At 45.2% G+C, this 14,167-nt stretch overlaps 1 protein-coding gene across 1 annotated transcript in view; it reads right to left on the reverse strand.

Moving 5' to 3' along the window:
- The window catches only part of TMEM192 (transmembrane protein 192), a 27,341-nt gene extending 15,321 nt beyond the window's left edge, over nucleotides 1–12,020 (reverse strand). The window contains exons 1-2 of the mRNA XM_023519480.1: nucleotides 11,853–12,020; nucleotides 1,277–1,423 (exon numbers count right to left, since the gene is read on the reverse strand). Of these exons, the coding sequence (XP_023375248.1) occupies nucleotides 1,277–1,423; nucleotides 11,853–12,002 (297 nt within the window). The 5' untranslated portion in view covers nucleotides 12,003–12,020. The remainder of the gene's footprint in view (nucleotides 1–1,276; nucleotides 1,424–11,852) is intronic.
- Nucleotides 12,021–14,167: the final 2,147 nt, after the last annotated feature.

A 14,167-nucleotide genomic window follows, 5' to 3' on the forward strand; every position in this document is an offset into this window, starting at 1 on the left:
CAGCCCAGGCCTGCTAAACAATGACAACTGCAACAAAAAAATAGCTGGGCATTGTCATAGGCACCTGCAGTCCCAACTACTTGGGAAGCTGAGGCAAGAGAACAAATTAAGCCCAAGAGTTTGAGGTTGCTGTGAGCTGTGACGCCATGGCACATAGTGAAGCCAAGGCAGAACCATGCCACGCCTACAAGATCCCTCAAGGGAAACGGATGCCCCCCTGGCCAGTGGTTCAGCTCTGAAGTGACTCATCCCACAAAGACCTAACTGCAGGGGGATGTCTTGGGGTGTGCTGCTTGCAGGTGGGCAGATCTGCTGGAAGGAGGCTAGAAGAGCCACTATGAGACTCAGTCGACCCCATCCACTGTCCTCATAAACACCCAAGTAGTGACAAGAACTTGCCCTTTCTTTGATTTTTCACATTTGTCGCAAAGAACAACTATAACCCCTAGCACTTCCAATCGCAATAATCAGAATGGAGGAAATGAGTTCACAGACTTGAAGCTGGGCCACCCCCACCAAGGCCTACTATAAACCTTTCCCACAAGTGCTGCTGCAAACCTCAGGCATTTGCAGCTGCGACACAGACAGTGCTTTTCTGCTACACCTTGATCTCTCTGCTTAGCCTGGGAGTAGGTGAATGGATACATTCCCATGTCAATATGTAAACTTACCTAAATCTTTTTTTTTTTTTTCAGTAACTGAAAGAAGTAATACATGCTTTTGGTTAAAAGAAAAAACTAAATAGTACAAAAAGTAAATAGTGAAATATATTAGCATCACATCTACCAAGGCCTTCTGACCCCACCACAGAGGCAATAGAGTTAATAGGGTCTGTGAAAGCTTCTAGAAAGTTATTCCATGCAGGAGTACAAACAACTCCCTTTTAAAAACTGCAAATAGGAACATTCTGAATACAATGTTATAAACCTGGTTCTTGCCAGGCGACAAGGTAATCATGAAGGCTCTTCCATACCCATGCACTGTACACACCCACCCTGTTTCATTTCTAACAGACAGCATTCCTCTCTATGGGCAGGACATGCAAAGTGTCCTCTGAATGGCAGGTAGTTCACAGTCCCTTGATCCGACAAGCAACACTGTTATTATCAAAATGTCCTACACACACGCAAATCATCACGTCCACATAAATTCTCTCCACAATAAATTCTCTGACGGAGAGATGGGAGCAAAAATTATGTATACTATAAATGTTAATAGTAATGGCCCAAGTTTTACAAACATCCTCTCTGGATAGAGCTTCCTCCCAGACACTCACATGTGTGAAGAGCAGAAGACTGACTACGAGGACTGTAGGGAGAGGATGGAACCTGGGTCTGAAGTGAGCATGTAGTGAGTGATGTGGCAAAAGCGGGGCATCCAGAAGTGGGTCATCTTCAACACTCTGGGTGACATCCAAGGAGCCCTGGTGGGGCAGAAAAACAGAAGCAAGACAAAAATCAACATATTCTAGATTGTACTTCCAAAACAAATCTACAAAGCTTTTAAAACCATTACATCAGTTAGACGCAAGAGAACACATTCCCTACTTAAAGCCAAATTTTTAACAATACCTTCTGTAAATAACTAGTATATACAACTTGGTAAAAATAAGTTTTAAAATGGATAAAGGAAATCTTAATTCAATTATTTCTATAATACATCTCACTAAGTAATACATAATGAGCTTTAAGCAAATCATTTTCTTCAAGCCCTCAAAACTTATATTATTCTTTTCGAGACAGAGTTTTTACTCTGTTGCTCTCTACCTCTCATCTTCTGATGGGCTGACGGGCAGTGGTGTCAGCCTAGCTCACAGCAACCTCAAATGCCTGGGCTCAAGTCATCTTCCTGCCTCAGCCTCCCAAGTAGCTGGGGCTATAGGCACCTGCCACTACTCCTAGCTAATTTTTCTATTTTTAGTAGAGACAGTCTCACTCTTCCTCAGCCTGGTCTGGAACTCCTGAGCTCAGGTGATCCTCCCGCCTCAGTCTCCCAGAGTACTGGGATTACAAGTATGAGCCACTGCCAAAATTTAGATATTGATTTTTTTTTTTAATCCTAACCCCTAGACCACCAGGTACCCAAGGTAAAATGTTATTTAACATTATTTATATTGTTGAGCTAATTACAGTTCAATTCTTTTTAAATAAAGTTTATTATATACATGCATGTAGATAATTAAAAACATTCCTATGGGGCGGTGCCTGTGGCTCAAGGAGTAGGGCATCGGCCCCATATGCCTGAGGTGGCAGGTTCAAACCCAGCCCTGGCCAAAAATTGCAAAAAAAAAAAAAAATTCCTATGACAAAAGGAATTAATTAATATATTCATCATCTCACATAGTTACCCATTTTTTGTGTGTTTGTGGCAAGAGCAGCTAAGTCATTTACCATGATCCCATACATAGAACAAATCATTATCCATATCCTTAGTGTACATAAGATCTCAAGACTTCTTCATCCCACATGACTGCTACTTTGCAGCCTCTGACCTCTATCTCCCCATTTTCTTTCTTTCTTTCTTTCTCTTTTTTTTTTTTTTTTTTTTTGAGACAGACTCTTGAGCTGTCACCCTGGGTAGAGTGCCATGGCATCACAGCTCACAGCAACCTCCAACTCTCTTGGGCTTAAGCGATTCTCTTGCCTCAGCCTCCCAAGTAGCTGGGACTACAGGCGCCCGCCCCAACACCCAGCTATTTTTTGGTTGTAGTTGTCATTGTTGTTTGGCGGCCCGGGCTGGATTTGAACCCGACAGCTCCAGCTCCAGTGTATGTGGCTGGTGCCCTACCCACTTGAGCTACAGGCGCTGAACCTATCTCCCCATTTTCTTCCTGCCCCAGCCCCCTCACCCAGGGCTGCAATTCTTAACCTGTCTCTCGCATTCCACAATATTTTGAAAAAAAATGATGGACGCTTTATTAAGAGTACTTTAAAAATACACTTTAGGCGGCGCCTGTGGCTCAAAGGAGTAGGGCGCCGGCCCCATATGCTGGAGGTGGCAGGTTCAAACCCAGCCCTGGCCGGGAGACTTCAGTTTGCAGACACCTGATTCTCCATGTGTGTGGACTGCAACCTAACACTGCAGTCAGTTTTGCTTAAAGGTATTCTCTTGACACAAGCAGTTCCCTCTGGTCTCTGCCACATACAAACGAGCCACAGCAATCTCAGAGCCTTCCAGAAAACCAGCGCACATGAGGCACTGTGCCCAAGGTAAAGGGGACACAAGGAGATTTCACGTTCACTGGGGAAGTTGGGGATAAAGATACCAAGAACTAAACGGCACTATGAAAACACACAGCAGAACACAGGATGTGGACTGTGAGGACAGCATGACGGGAGAGCAAAGGAAAAGCACGAACGATACAATTGTTTAGGTCAGCTAACTGCACCTCCATGAGATGGAAATGAAGCTTTCACGGATAAAGGGAAGCCTAAGGCCAGGAGCAGTGGCTCACGCCTGTAATCCCAGCACTCTGGGAGGCTGAGGCAGGTAAATGCTTGAGCTCAGGATTCGAGACCAGCCTAAGCCAGAGTGAGACTCCATCTTTACTAAAAATAGAAAAAACTAGCAGGGTGTGGTTGCATGACAACGCCATGGCACTTTAGCCTGGGCAACAGTGTGAGACTTTGCCTCAAAATATAAAACTAAAATAATGAAAAAAAAAGAGAGAGAACCTGAGAACAGGACTTTGATACAGAGAATAAGTGCTCTTTTTCGAAGACAGTCTCACTCTGTCACCCTGGATAAAGTGACATGGTATCACAGCTCACAGCAACCTCAAACTCTTGGGCTCAAGCAATCCTCCTGCCTTAGCTTCCTGAGTAGCTGGGACTATAGGTACCTGCCATGATGCCTGGCTAGTTTTTCTATTTTTAGAGCTCAGGAGATCCACCCACCTTGGCCTCCCAGAGTGCTAGGATTACAGGCCTAAGCCACTATGCCCTGATTTCTTTTGCTTTTAAGTTTTGTTTTCTTCTATTCAAATGACTGGGAAACCAATCTGGGCCTGGCAGCAAGAAGGCCAAATCAACTAACCACTGGACTACCAGGGGAAGGGCCGTTTACTTTGAAGGAGGTAGAGAATGGGGGAAATGGTGTTAAGGGATGGTTGGAGGTCATGGCCCCATGTAGGGAGGACTTCTCAATCTCCCAGCTCAGGCATTCAGTGCTGCGGACGCTCCCTGTCTGGTCTGCTCTGACTACTCATGGTGCGATTCTGATCGTTCCAGGCTCCCCAAGACCTCTCTGACACTGGCTCCTACTTGGTGAGCAGATGCCCAGCCTTCACGATGCTTCTCCCTTAGCTGATGTCTGTGCATCCCTCTGTGCCCAGATGGGGATTCCTAGGCAACCTTCCCGGACACCCCAGATCTGGATCACGCCAGCCGGCTGTGTCTTTCAAAGCCTTCTGTGCTCGCTCTTCTCCCACAACACCCAGTGATGGTCTCCTTACTTACCACTTCCCTGTTAGACCTCACTGGGGCCACCAACTCCCCACCTCTCATTTGTCTTCCTAATCCATGCACCCAACACAGTCTCATGGCTATCACTCAGCAAACAGTTAAGGGACGAATGTTCCATCCATTATCACTGCAAACTTATCTCTACATCATCAAATCAAGAAAGACCAGGACATTGAGGGGGAACCAACTCTGACCAGAGCCAGTGACAGGCAGTGAGAGTTAAGGGCATGCCAAAGCAAGCTGCCTGTGTTCAAACACAAGTTCTGCTGCTTACCAGTCAAGTACAAGTTACTTCCCCTTTTTGTGCCTCAGTTTCCTCACCTAAAAAGGAAACTAGGCTGGGTGTAGTGGCTCACACCTGTAATTCTTAGCTGAAGCAGGAGGATCCCTTGAGCTCAGGAATCTGAGACCAGCCCAAGCAAGAACTAGCCCCTATCTCTACTAAAAATAAAAAAATTAGCTGGTCATTGCAGTGGGCATCTATAGTCCCAGCTACTCAAGAGGCTGAGGAAGGAGGATCATGTGAGCCCAGGTGTTTGAGGCTGCTGTGAGTGAGGCTGACCCCACTGCACTCTACCTAGGGCAACAGGGTGAGACTCTGTCTTAAAATAAAATCAAATCAAATAAAACAAAATAGAGACCAATAATAGCACCTGGTTCATCACTTTATGGGGAATATTAAATGAGTAACCACACATATACCAATCACTCAGAGCACTGCCTGACAGAGTAAGCAATGAGTGTTAGCCACTATTATCGCTTTTCAACTCTTGTTTCTTACTGCCTCCTTATTGTGGTCTGAATGTTAGTCCCACCTAAAAGTCCTCCACTCCCCTTTGGGAAGTAATTAAGCCCTGAAGGCTTCCCCCTTCAAACATGGAAATTAGTGCCCTTATAAGCGAGGCTTCCTTCCCTCTTCCCCGAGTGCAGATGCAGTGAGAAGGTGCCATCTTGGAAGCAGAGAGCAACCCTCATCAGGGCTCTGCTGCCTTGAACTTGGACTTGCCAGCCTCCAAAGCTATCAGCAATAAATTTCCATTTGTAAATGACCCGGCCTAAGTATTTTCTTAACACAGCTCAAATGAGTAAAGACTCTATCCACATAATCTCTATCATTCTAACCCCCCAACCTGTTCTTTCCTCTCTATCCTCACTTAGTGCAGACCTTCGGCATCTCCTATGGGTTTTTACTAGACCTTCCAGTCTCCAGGCCTTGGCAACCGCTCCCCCCCCCCCAAATGCTGCCAGAGTCACTCTAAGATAAACATTAGTATTTCTTTCCTCAAAAACCTTGGATACCTGCCCATTTTCCTCAGGACAAAGTTACAATTCTTATTCTGACCATTTGCTCATCTGCTTCAGTCTCTTCTGGAGCTACATTTTGGGACTTGCCTCCCACTGTGTCCAGCCTCTTGGTGTTGCCTGTCACTTACAAAGCCCTCCCAGTCCCCACACTGCCAGTGCTCATTTTTCCCCACCTGTAAATGCTTGTCTCAGCAAGGGCACATAGTAGCTAGCCCCTGTGAGCCAGCCACTCAAGGGGCTGTGACAGACAGGTCAACACACATAGGTGGTGTTGCAAGGAACCAGGCCTGCTGTGCTGACAAATATGTGTGGTGCATGTCCAGTCTATGAAAAACAGATCACCTTACGGAGCTAGCCGGTGTGGGCAGTGTCAGCTGTGAAGGGTCCATTGCCTTCTATCTGACCCCTTTGCCCTGCTCTGCCACTGTCTCACGACAGTCAGTGTTCATCTGACATCACAGTTTTCGTCTCTGTGAGTTTGAGTTTGGGTTTCCTTTGTATCTTCCATTGTCTCCAATCTCTGAACACACAGAAAACAGTTATGGTAATTTTCAATGTCCTTGTTCACTGTTTCTAGCATATGTCATTTCTGGATCACTTTCAAATGACTCATTATAGGCACATGCTCCTGCCTCTCTGCATGCCTGATAATTTTGTTTTGTTTTGATTTTCATTTTTGTCTTTTTTATTTTTTTTTAATTTTTGTTTTAGTGGATTTCTTTTTTTTTTTTTTGAGACAGAGTATCATTTGTTGCCCTGGATAGAGCGCCACTGGATCACAGCTCACAGCAACCTCTAATTCTCAGGCTTAAGCAATTCTCTTGCCTCAGCCTCTCATGTAGCTGGGACTACAAGCGCCTGCCACAACGCCCGCCTGCCTATTTTTGTTGTTGTTGTTGCAGTGTCATTGCTGTTTAGCTAGCCTGGGCCAGGTTTGAACCCGCCAGCCTCGGTGTATGTAGTTGGTGCCATAACCACTGTGCTACAGGCGCTGAGCCATGGATTTGTTTTCTATTTTTTTTTTTTTTTTGTCACCCTTTGTCGAGTGCCATGGCAGCATCACATAGCTCATAGCAATCTCCAACTCCTGGGCTTAGGCAATTCTCTTGCCTCAGACTCCCAAGTAGCTGGGACTACAGGCGCCCACCACAACAGCCAGCTATTTTTTTGTTGCAGTTTGGCAAGGGCAGGGTTTGAACCTGCCACCCTCTGTATATGGGGCTGGCACCCTACCCACTGAGCCACAGGCGCTGCCCTCTTTTTTACTTTTCTTTCTTTCTTTTTTTGTTAATCCACATACCAGGTAGCTTTTGACTGGATGACAGACATTAGAAAATTTTAACTCTTTTGGTGCTGGACATTCCTGTATTCCGATATTCTTTAGTTTTGTTGTGGAATGCAGTTAAGTTACTCAGAAATAGTCTGATCTTGTAGGTCTTAGCTTTATGACATTAGATGGGGGCACGGCTGTGTTTAGTCTAGGGCTGTCTATTCCCCCTCTCTTGTAGGGACACTTTTCAGAGTGCTCTATGTGGATACCCCATGAAGTATAAGGTTTCCAGTATGGATGGTGGGTAGAATAGGTACTATTCCTGACCCTACATGGAAGAACTGTTCTATCTAATGCTTTTAGGTGTTTTTTTTTTTTTTTTTCAAGGCTCACAGAGAGTTTCCTTAGGCTCTGATCAGGACTCCGCTGAATACTTAGGGTACTCTCTACAGATTTTTTCAGGGTTTTCCCTCCTTGTAACTCATTTCTCTGGGTACTCTGTCCTATCAACTCAACTTGCTTTGGTCTCCCAGACTCTCAGCGCCAGAGCCCACTGTACTCTGCCTGGGTTCCCTTCCTCATCACAGCCTGTAAACTCTATCAAGGCAGTAAGATGGGGTAATGACAGGGCTCACAACATTTGTTTCTCATCTCTGAAATCACTGTCCTTCACTGAGGCCTGAGGTATTGGAAAATGTTGTATCATACATTTTTTTTTTTTTGGAGACAGAGCCTCAAACTGTCACCCTGGGTAGAGTGCTGTGGCATTATAACTCACTGTAACCTCCAACTGGGCTTCAGCAATTCTCTTGCCTCAGTCTCACAAGCAGCTCGGACTACAGGCACCCACCACAAGGCCCAGCCATTTCTTGGTTGTAATTGTCACTGTTGTGACACTGTTGAATCCAGGCCCGGGCTGGATTCAAACCTGCCAGCTCTGGTGCACGTGGCTGGTGCCTTAGCTGCTTGAGCTACAGCACCATAGCTCAAGTATCACACATTATATCTAGTTTTTTGGTTTTGTCTTGGCTGGGAACGGAAATCCCTACTGAAATCTCATACACCTCTATCATAACTTGCAATACTAAGCACATAGTGTTGCAGTTGTCAGAATGAAGTGTGCTTCACAAGGCCAGGGACTCTACTATATTGTTTTCTTTGTACTTTTAACACCTGATACTTAGCAGGTACTCAATGTGTGTTGAATGAATTAAAGACTACCCAACTACCTGAACACTTAGCACCTGGAAAATTTAAACAAATCTAGCACTAAAATCTTTGCCCATAAGACAATAATCTATCACTTTTTACTACTATCACTTTCATGTGCCTCTTTTAAAGTCTTATTTTGTCACCTTCTGTAGAGTGCTGTGACATCACAGCTCACAGCAACCACAAATTCTCAGGCTTGAGCTATCCTCCTACCTCAGCCTCTCAAGTAGCTGGGACTACAGCCACCTGCTACAACACTCGGCTATTTTTTTTTTTTTTTGGCTGGGACTGGGTTTGAACCCACCACCTCCAGGATATGGGGCCAGCGCCCTACTCTTTTGAGCCACAGGTGCCACTCCACACCCAGATAATTTTAGAGACAGAGTCTCACTCTTGCTGAGGCTGGTCTCAAAATCCTGAGCTCAAGCAACCCAACTGCCTTGGCCTCCCAAAGGGTAGGATTACAAGGTGAGCCACCGTGCCCAGCAACGTGCCTTTTCTAGCCTAAATGAGCTCTCTGTAGTGTCCCACAAATATCCCCTTTTATCTTTCTTAGAATTCTACTCATCTTTCAAGGTCCCAACCAAGACTCATGTTCTCCACTAACCTTGTTCTGCTAAGTGTTTTCCTTCTACTACAGTCCTATAAAACACACTGCCCACAATATTCATTTGGAATATTTCTTTCTTGTTGTTTTTCTCATCTCTTTGTTACTGGGTAGCTCATCCATCTGAATTTGGAATATTTCTTACACTGCCTTGTATTTTTCCTTTTTATGTATGTCTCTTTTGTTTTTCCTGACTACACTGGAGGGGTTGGGAACTATAATATGGTTCTTCTCTATGTCAAGAACCATAGTATTTGGTGGACAAATGTATTGTCCAATGAATTCTATAGGAAATAAGTGTCATAACCATATCATTAGCTCCCATTCTACAAGTGAAGAGCAAGGGGAAGGGGATTCCTGAATCCAAATTATTTCTTCATTTCCACTATTAGTAACTTTGGTGCCATCTGTAGAAGATATTGGTTGGTTCTGCCCACATGGTATCTTGCTTTTTTGTTTGGTTTTTTGAGACAGAGTCTCACTTTCTTGCCCCCAGTAGAATGCCCTGGAGTCATAGCTCACAGCAACCTCAAACTCTTGGGCTCAAGCGATTCCCTTGCCTCAGCCTCAGGTGGGACCACAGGAGCTAGCCCCAGCCACAATGCCCGGCCATTTTTAGAGATGGGGGTCTCACTCTTGCTCAGGCTGGTCTTGAACTCCTAAGCTCAAGCAATCCACCCACCTTGGCCTCCCAAAGTACTAGGATTACAGGCATGAGCCATTGTGCCCAGCCCTCATCCCTATTCTTTTGTAATAATAACTCTATTTCCTCTGGGGACCCACTGTCTACCTTTACATTACATCTTAGTAAAAACATTCTTCAACACTCTTCAGCCTCCTCTGGCCTAGGGCTGTTATGGAACAAAAGACAATTGAATCAACCCAACTCCCTCCATGAGCAGCAAAGGAAAGAAAGATCGTGATGCAGGCAGATTTATTGTTTGATTCCTTTCATAGACTTTGGTGTTTATTCACCCTATATCCTGTCAAATAAATCCGTATCTGTTTTTTTTTTTTTTTCTTAGAGTCTCAGAATGTCAGCCTGAGTATAAGGTGCCCTGGCATCATCCTAGCTCACAGCAACCTCAAACTCTTCGGCTCAAGTGATCCCCTTGTCTCAGCCTCCCAAGTACATAGAACTACAGGCATCCCCCAGGAAGCTCAGCTAGTTTTTTTTCTACTTTTAGTAGGGATGAGGTCTCACTCTTACTCAGCCTGGTCTCGAACTCCAGAGCTCAGGCCATCCACCCACCTTGGACTCCCAGAGTGCTGGGATTACATGCATAAGCCACTGTGCCCGGCCCAGTCTTTGACTTTTAATTCACTGAAGTGTCTGGGCCTACGAAACGGTCCATAATTTTTAGCTTTTTAGTGAATGCTAGAAATCATATCTACAAATACCACAAGCATGCAACTTACACAGATCTAAAGTGATTTAGATATGGAATTGTTGGTGAAACAGTAATCTCCAGAATTTGATGAAAACAATTCTAGAGTTGTACTGATCCTAAAGCTAAAAACCACACACCCAAGAACCCTAGCACCATCCAAGAAGCACTTATTACACATGTTTTTCTAAATCCCTCAACTCGTATCTTTTTTTCCCCACAAACTGTCCGTTCAGGACGCTCGCCTTTAAAATTCACGAACAATAAATTTTGCTTTCAATATATGAGTCTCAATTCTACTTCTCAGTCTTACAGTTAGTTTTCCATTTTATCAAATAAAAAAATAGAAAATTTTAATCTTTTTCAAAATTGTTTGCTCTTTACTTCATCAAGATATTTAAGCATGGCCACTATTTGCACAAGAATCTTAGCTCTCCTAGTGCTGGAACTGTGTTTCATGTGTCTTTTGCTTTTCCTGGTGCTCTTCATCCAGCGATAGGATCATAGCAATATTACTATTAATTCACTGACCTAAATTAGGGCTTTATTGTAACTGTCAATTCTGCATTTCTCAAGGGCAAAATTTAATTATATGCCAATGGAAAATCCAGTTAATTCTGGACACAAATACCGCGTTCATTTTTGTCAGAAAAAAACGTCTTAATATACTTAATAAGATTTCTACAATTATACTATCATTCTGTACTATACGCAATGTAAAATGGGCCCCCGAGATTTTTAAAGTAACCTGATTTAGATCTACCTAAGACTTTTTTTCTTTTTGAGACAGAGTCTCACTTTGTCGCCCTTGGTAGAGTGCCATGGCGTCACTGCTCACAGCCCCTCAAACTCGTGGGCTTTAAGCGATTCTCTTGCCTCAGCATTCCGAGTATGCGGACTACAGGAGCCCGGCTATTGTTAGAGACGGGGGTCTCGCTCTGACTCTGGCTGGTCTCGAATCCGTAAAGCTGAGGCGATCCACCCGCCTCGGCCTCCCAGAGTTCTGGGATTACCGGCGTGGGCCCCCGCGCCGGGCCCAGATCTACCTAAGAGTTAATAACCTTTCCATTCCTAATAAACCTGGATTCAAAGCAGCACATGACACTGTTTTTCTCTAATGTGGGTTTCCAGGAGATGACAGCGAGCCATGGATCTGCTCGCAGGACGCCAGCGTCCGGGTCAAACGTCGCAGTCACTCCAGGTCCCCAACCCTAGTAGAGACTCTAGCCAGAGCAGGGGAAACGCAAAGAGGGGAGATTCCGGCCCCGCAGTGGCCCTCCGGAGGTGGCCAGCCGGCCTAGCACGCGTCACGTGCAGCGCCCAGTTCCGGGACTCGCAACGCGCGCAGCGCCGGGCTAAGCGCCAGCCTGGGACCGCAGCCGCGCGCCAGCCGCGGGAGCCCCGCCTCCACCCAGGAAACACAGCCCGGAGCCGCCAAGCCGCGGAAGCCCCTGCGCTCCGCACCTCCCCTACAGCCCCGCGACCGGCCAACCCTGCACAGGCGGCGCCGCCTAAGGTGACTGCTCTCCTGCGGTCTCCGCCCTGTGCGCCTCCGCACAGGAAGAGGGGACTCCGGGGCTGTCCGCCCGCCACTTCCATGAACTCACGTCCTCCATCCTGCTGCCTGCTGCCATTTCCGGACGCTGGAGCCCGAGGCCCCAAGCCGGCTGGGCCTCCACTTGCGCGTAGGAGCCAAGGGCCCGGGAAAATCGCCACCTTCTAAGACCGGCCGGGCCCCGCCCCAGACACACACCCATCACTGCGCACCCCGCCCACTGCTCGCCCAGGCCCGCCTTCTCTCTCCTGATTGGTTGAGGAGAGGGTGGGCGTGTCCGTCTCTGAAGATGGCTGAGGTTGGTGGCGTTGCTACCTGTATTTCCTCGGTTCCCGGGCATCCTCGGCCACAGCCGCTTGGTTTTCTCTGGCCAGAGACTTGGGCGTTAAAGGATGCGCTCCTAGTCCAATAATTTAGTTATTTTCTGCGGCCGCTGTTTATAAAACGTTAACTTTCTGTAGTCTTGTGTAGTTTTTGGTTTGCAGACACAGCCCTACGCCAGAACCTGCGGCAAAATCCTACCCCACCGGCAGGGGGACAGGAGCAAAATAATCCACTCTCTGACGTACTCAACAGATTTCACCCGTGGGAAACAAAACAGGAAAGTCTATGGCTTTTGTGTTTTTTTAATAAAATAAAGAAAACTTTTATGAATTTTTGGGGAAATGCCTGATGATTGTAAAAATGCAAGCAAACAAGGAAAGTGAAGTTTTCTATTATCAGACCGCAAAGAAAGCCTTGATACCAGGTGGCATCTGTGGCTCAGTGAGTAGGGCGCTGGCCCCATATACCGAGGGTGGCAAGTTCAAACCTGGCCCCAGCAAAATTGCAACAAGAAAATAGCTGAGCATTGTGGGAGGCGCCTGTAGTTCCAGCTACTCGGGAGGCTGAGGCAAGAGAATCGCCTAAGCCCAGGAGTTGGAGGTTGCTGTGAGCTGTGTGATGCCACGGCACCCTACCAAGGGCGATAAAGTGAGACTGTCTCTAAAAAAAAAAGAAAGAAAGAAAGAAAGAAAGAAAGAAAACCTTGATACCAATCGGGGTAATATACATTTTCATGCTTTTCAATAATTATTTGTACAATTCACTATAGCATGATCCCGTTTAATGAGGTTGGTTGAGTAAAACAACATTACTTAAAAGATGGTCTTAACTCTCATAATCCTGAAATTATCTGAATTATTTCTCGAGTCTTTTCTAGACGTGCACTTCCCCTTACCAATTTATTTTTGTTATATAATCACAGAGACCACTATTTATTGATAACTCACTCTCTACATACGTACAATATTGCACAAATTATAAGTGGATCAACAATTATATTAACGATGCAAACTCGAACATTTACATAAAACTTCCACTCTAGGTTTGAGTGCACTTTGTGCCAGGTACTTTAGTAAATAAAAACAAACATGAAATATCTCATCTCAAATTCATGAGAATTGGCTTTCAAGAAAAATATACATGTCATCTCACAGAATATTTAGTAGGTCAAACCCAGAAAACTCAGTAAGTGATAAAAGGAACACTTTAAAAGAAATGTTGATGACAAAAGTGTTAAGTTAAAATATTTCTTAAAAACTTCAGTAATTGGGCAGCGTCTGTCTTGGTGAGTAGGGCGCCGGCCTTATATACCGAGGGTGGGGGGTCCGAACCCAGCCCCGGCAACAAAAAAATAGCCGGGCGCTGTGGCAGGCGCCTGTGGTCACAGCTACTCAGGAAGCAGAGGCAAGAGAATCGCCTTAGCCCAAAAGCTGGAGGTTGCTGTGAGCTGTGATGCGACAGCCCTCTATGGATAGTGACAAAGTAAGACTCTGTCTCTAAAAAAAATAATAAAATAAAAACTTAAGCAATTAGGCTGAGGAACCAGAAAGTATGCGTGTATTGGGGACTTTAAGAAAAAAAAACCATGTTTCCCTTCACAATTATGACTACCTTCCCAGTAAGGGTTGCTACAATGTCTTCTCTGGTAATATAAACCATTGTTCCAAAGTTTAAGAAACAAGATGGTAATTCACATAAGAGTTTTAAAATAAGATTCTTCTCATTCAAAATAAAACTAATATGATCATCATCAACTTAAAAAGAAATTCTATCAGTATGTTGACCAGAAAAAAAGCCAGATCTCTATTTACCTTAACAGAGGGGACAGCACTGTCATCTACTAGGAAAAAGAAAGTAGTGGAGTTGCCACTTCCCCCAAGTGTAAACAAAATACCAGGCCTTCCTAGTATTTGGCCTCCTCACATACAGAACTGAGTAGGGTGGGCTAGTTGGCTGTGAAGAGACTTTTCAACTAAATGAATCACAGTCAGCTTGAATGGACATTCAGTGTGGCAAATAAAATGAATCTTTTTTTTTTTTTTT

Source organism: Otolemur garnettii, unplaced genomic scaffold (assembly GCF_000181295.1).
Source record: "Otolemur garnettii isolate 467f Iridium unplaced genomic scaffold, OtoGar3 scaffold00177, whole genome shotgun sequence".
In the NCBI taxonomy this organism is placed as follows: domain Eukaryota; kingdom Metazoa; phylum Chordata; class Mammalia; order Primates; family Galagidae; genus Otolemur; species Otolemur garnettii.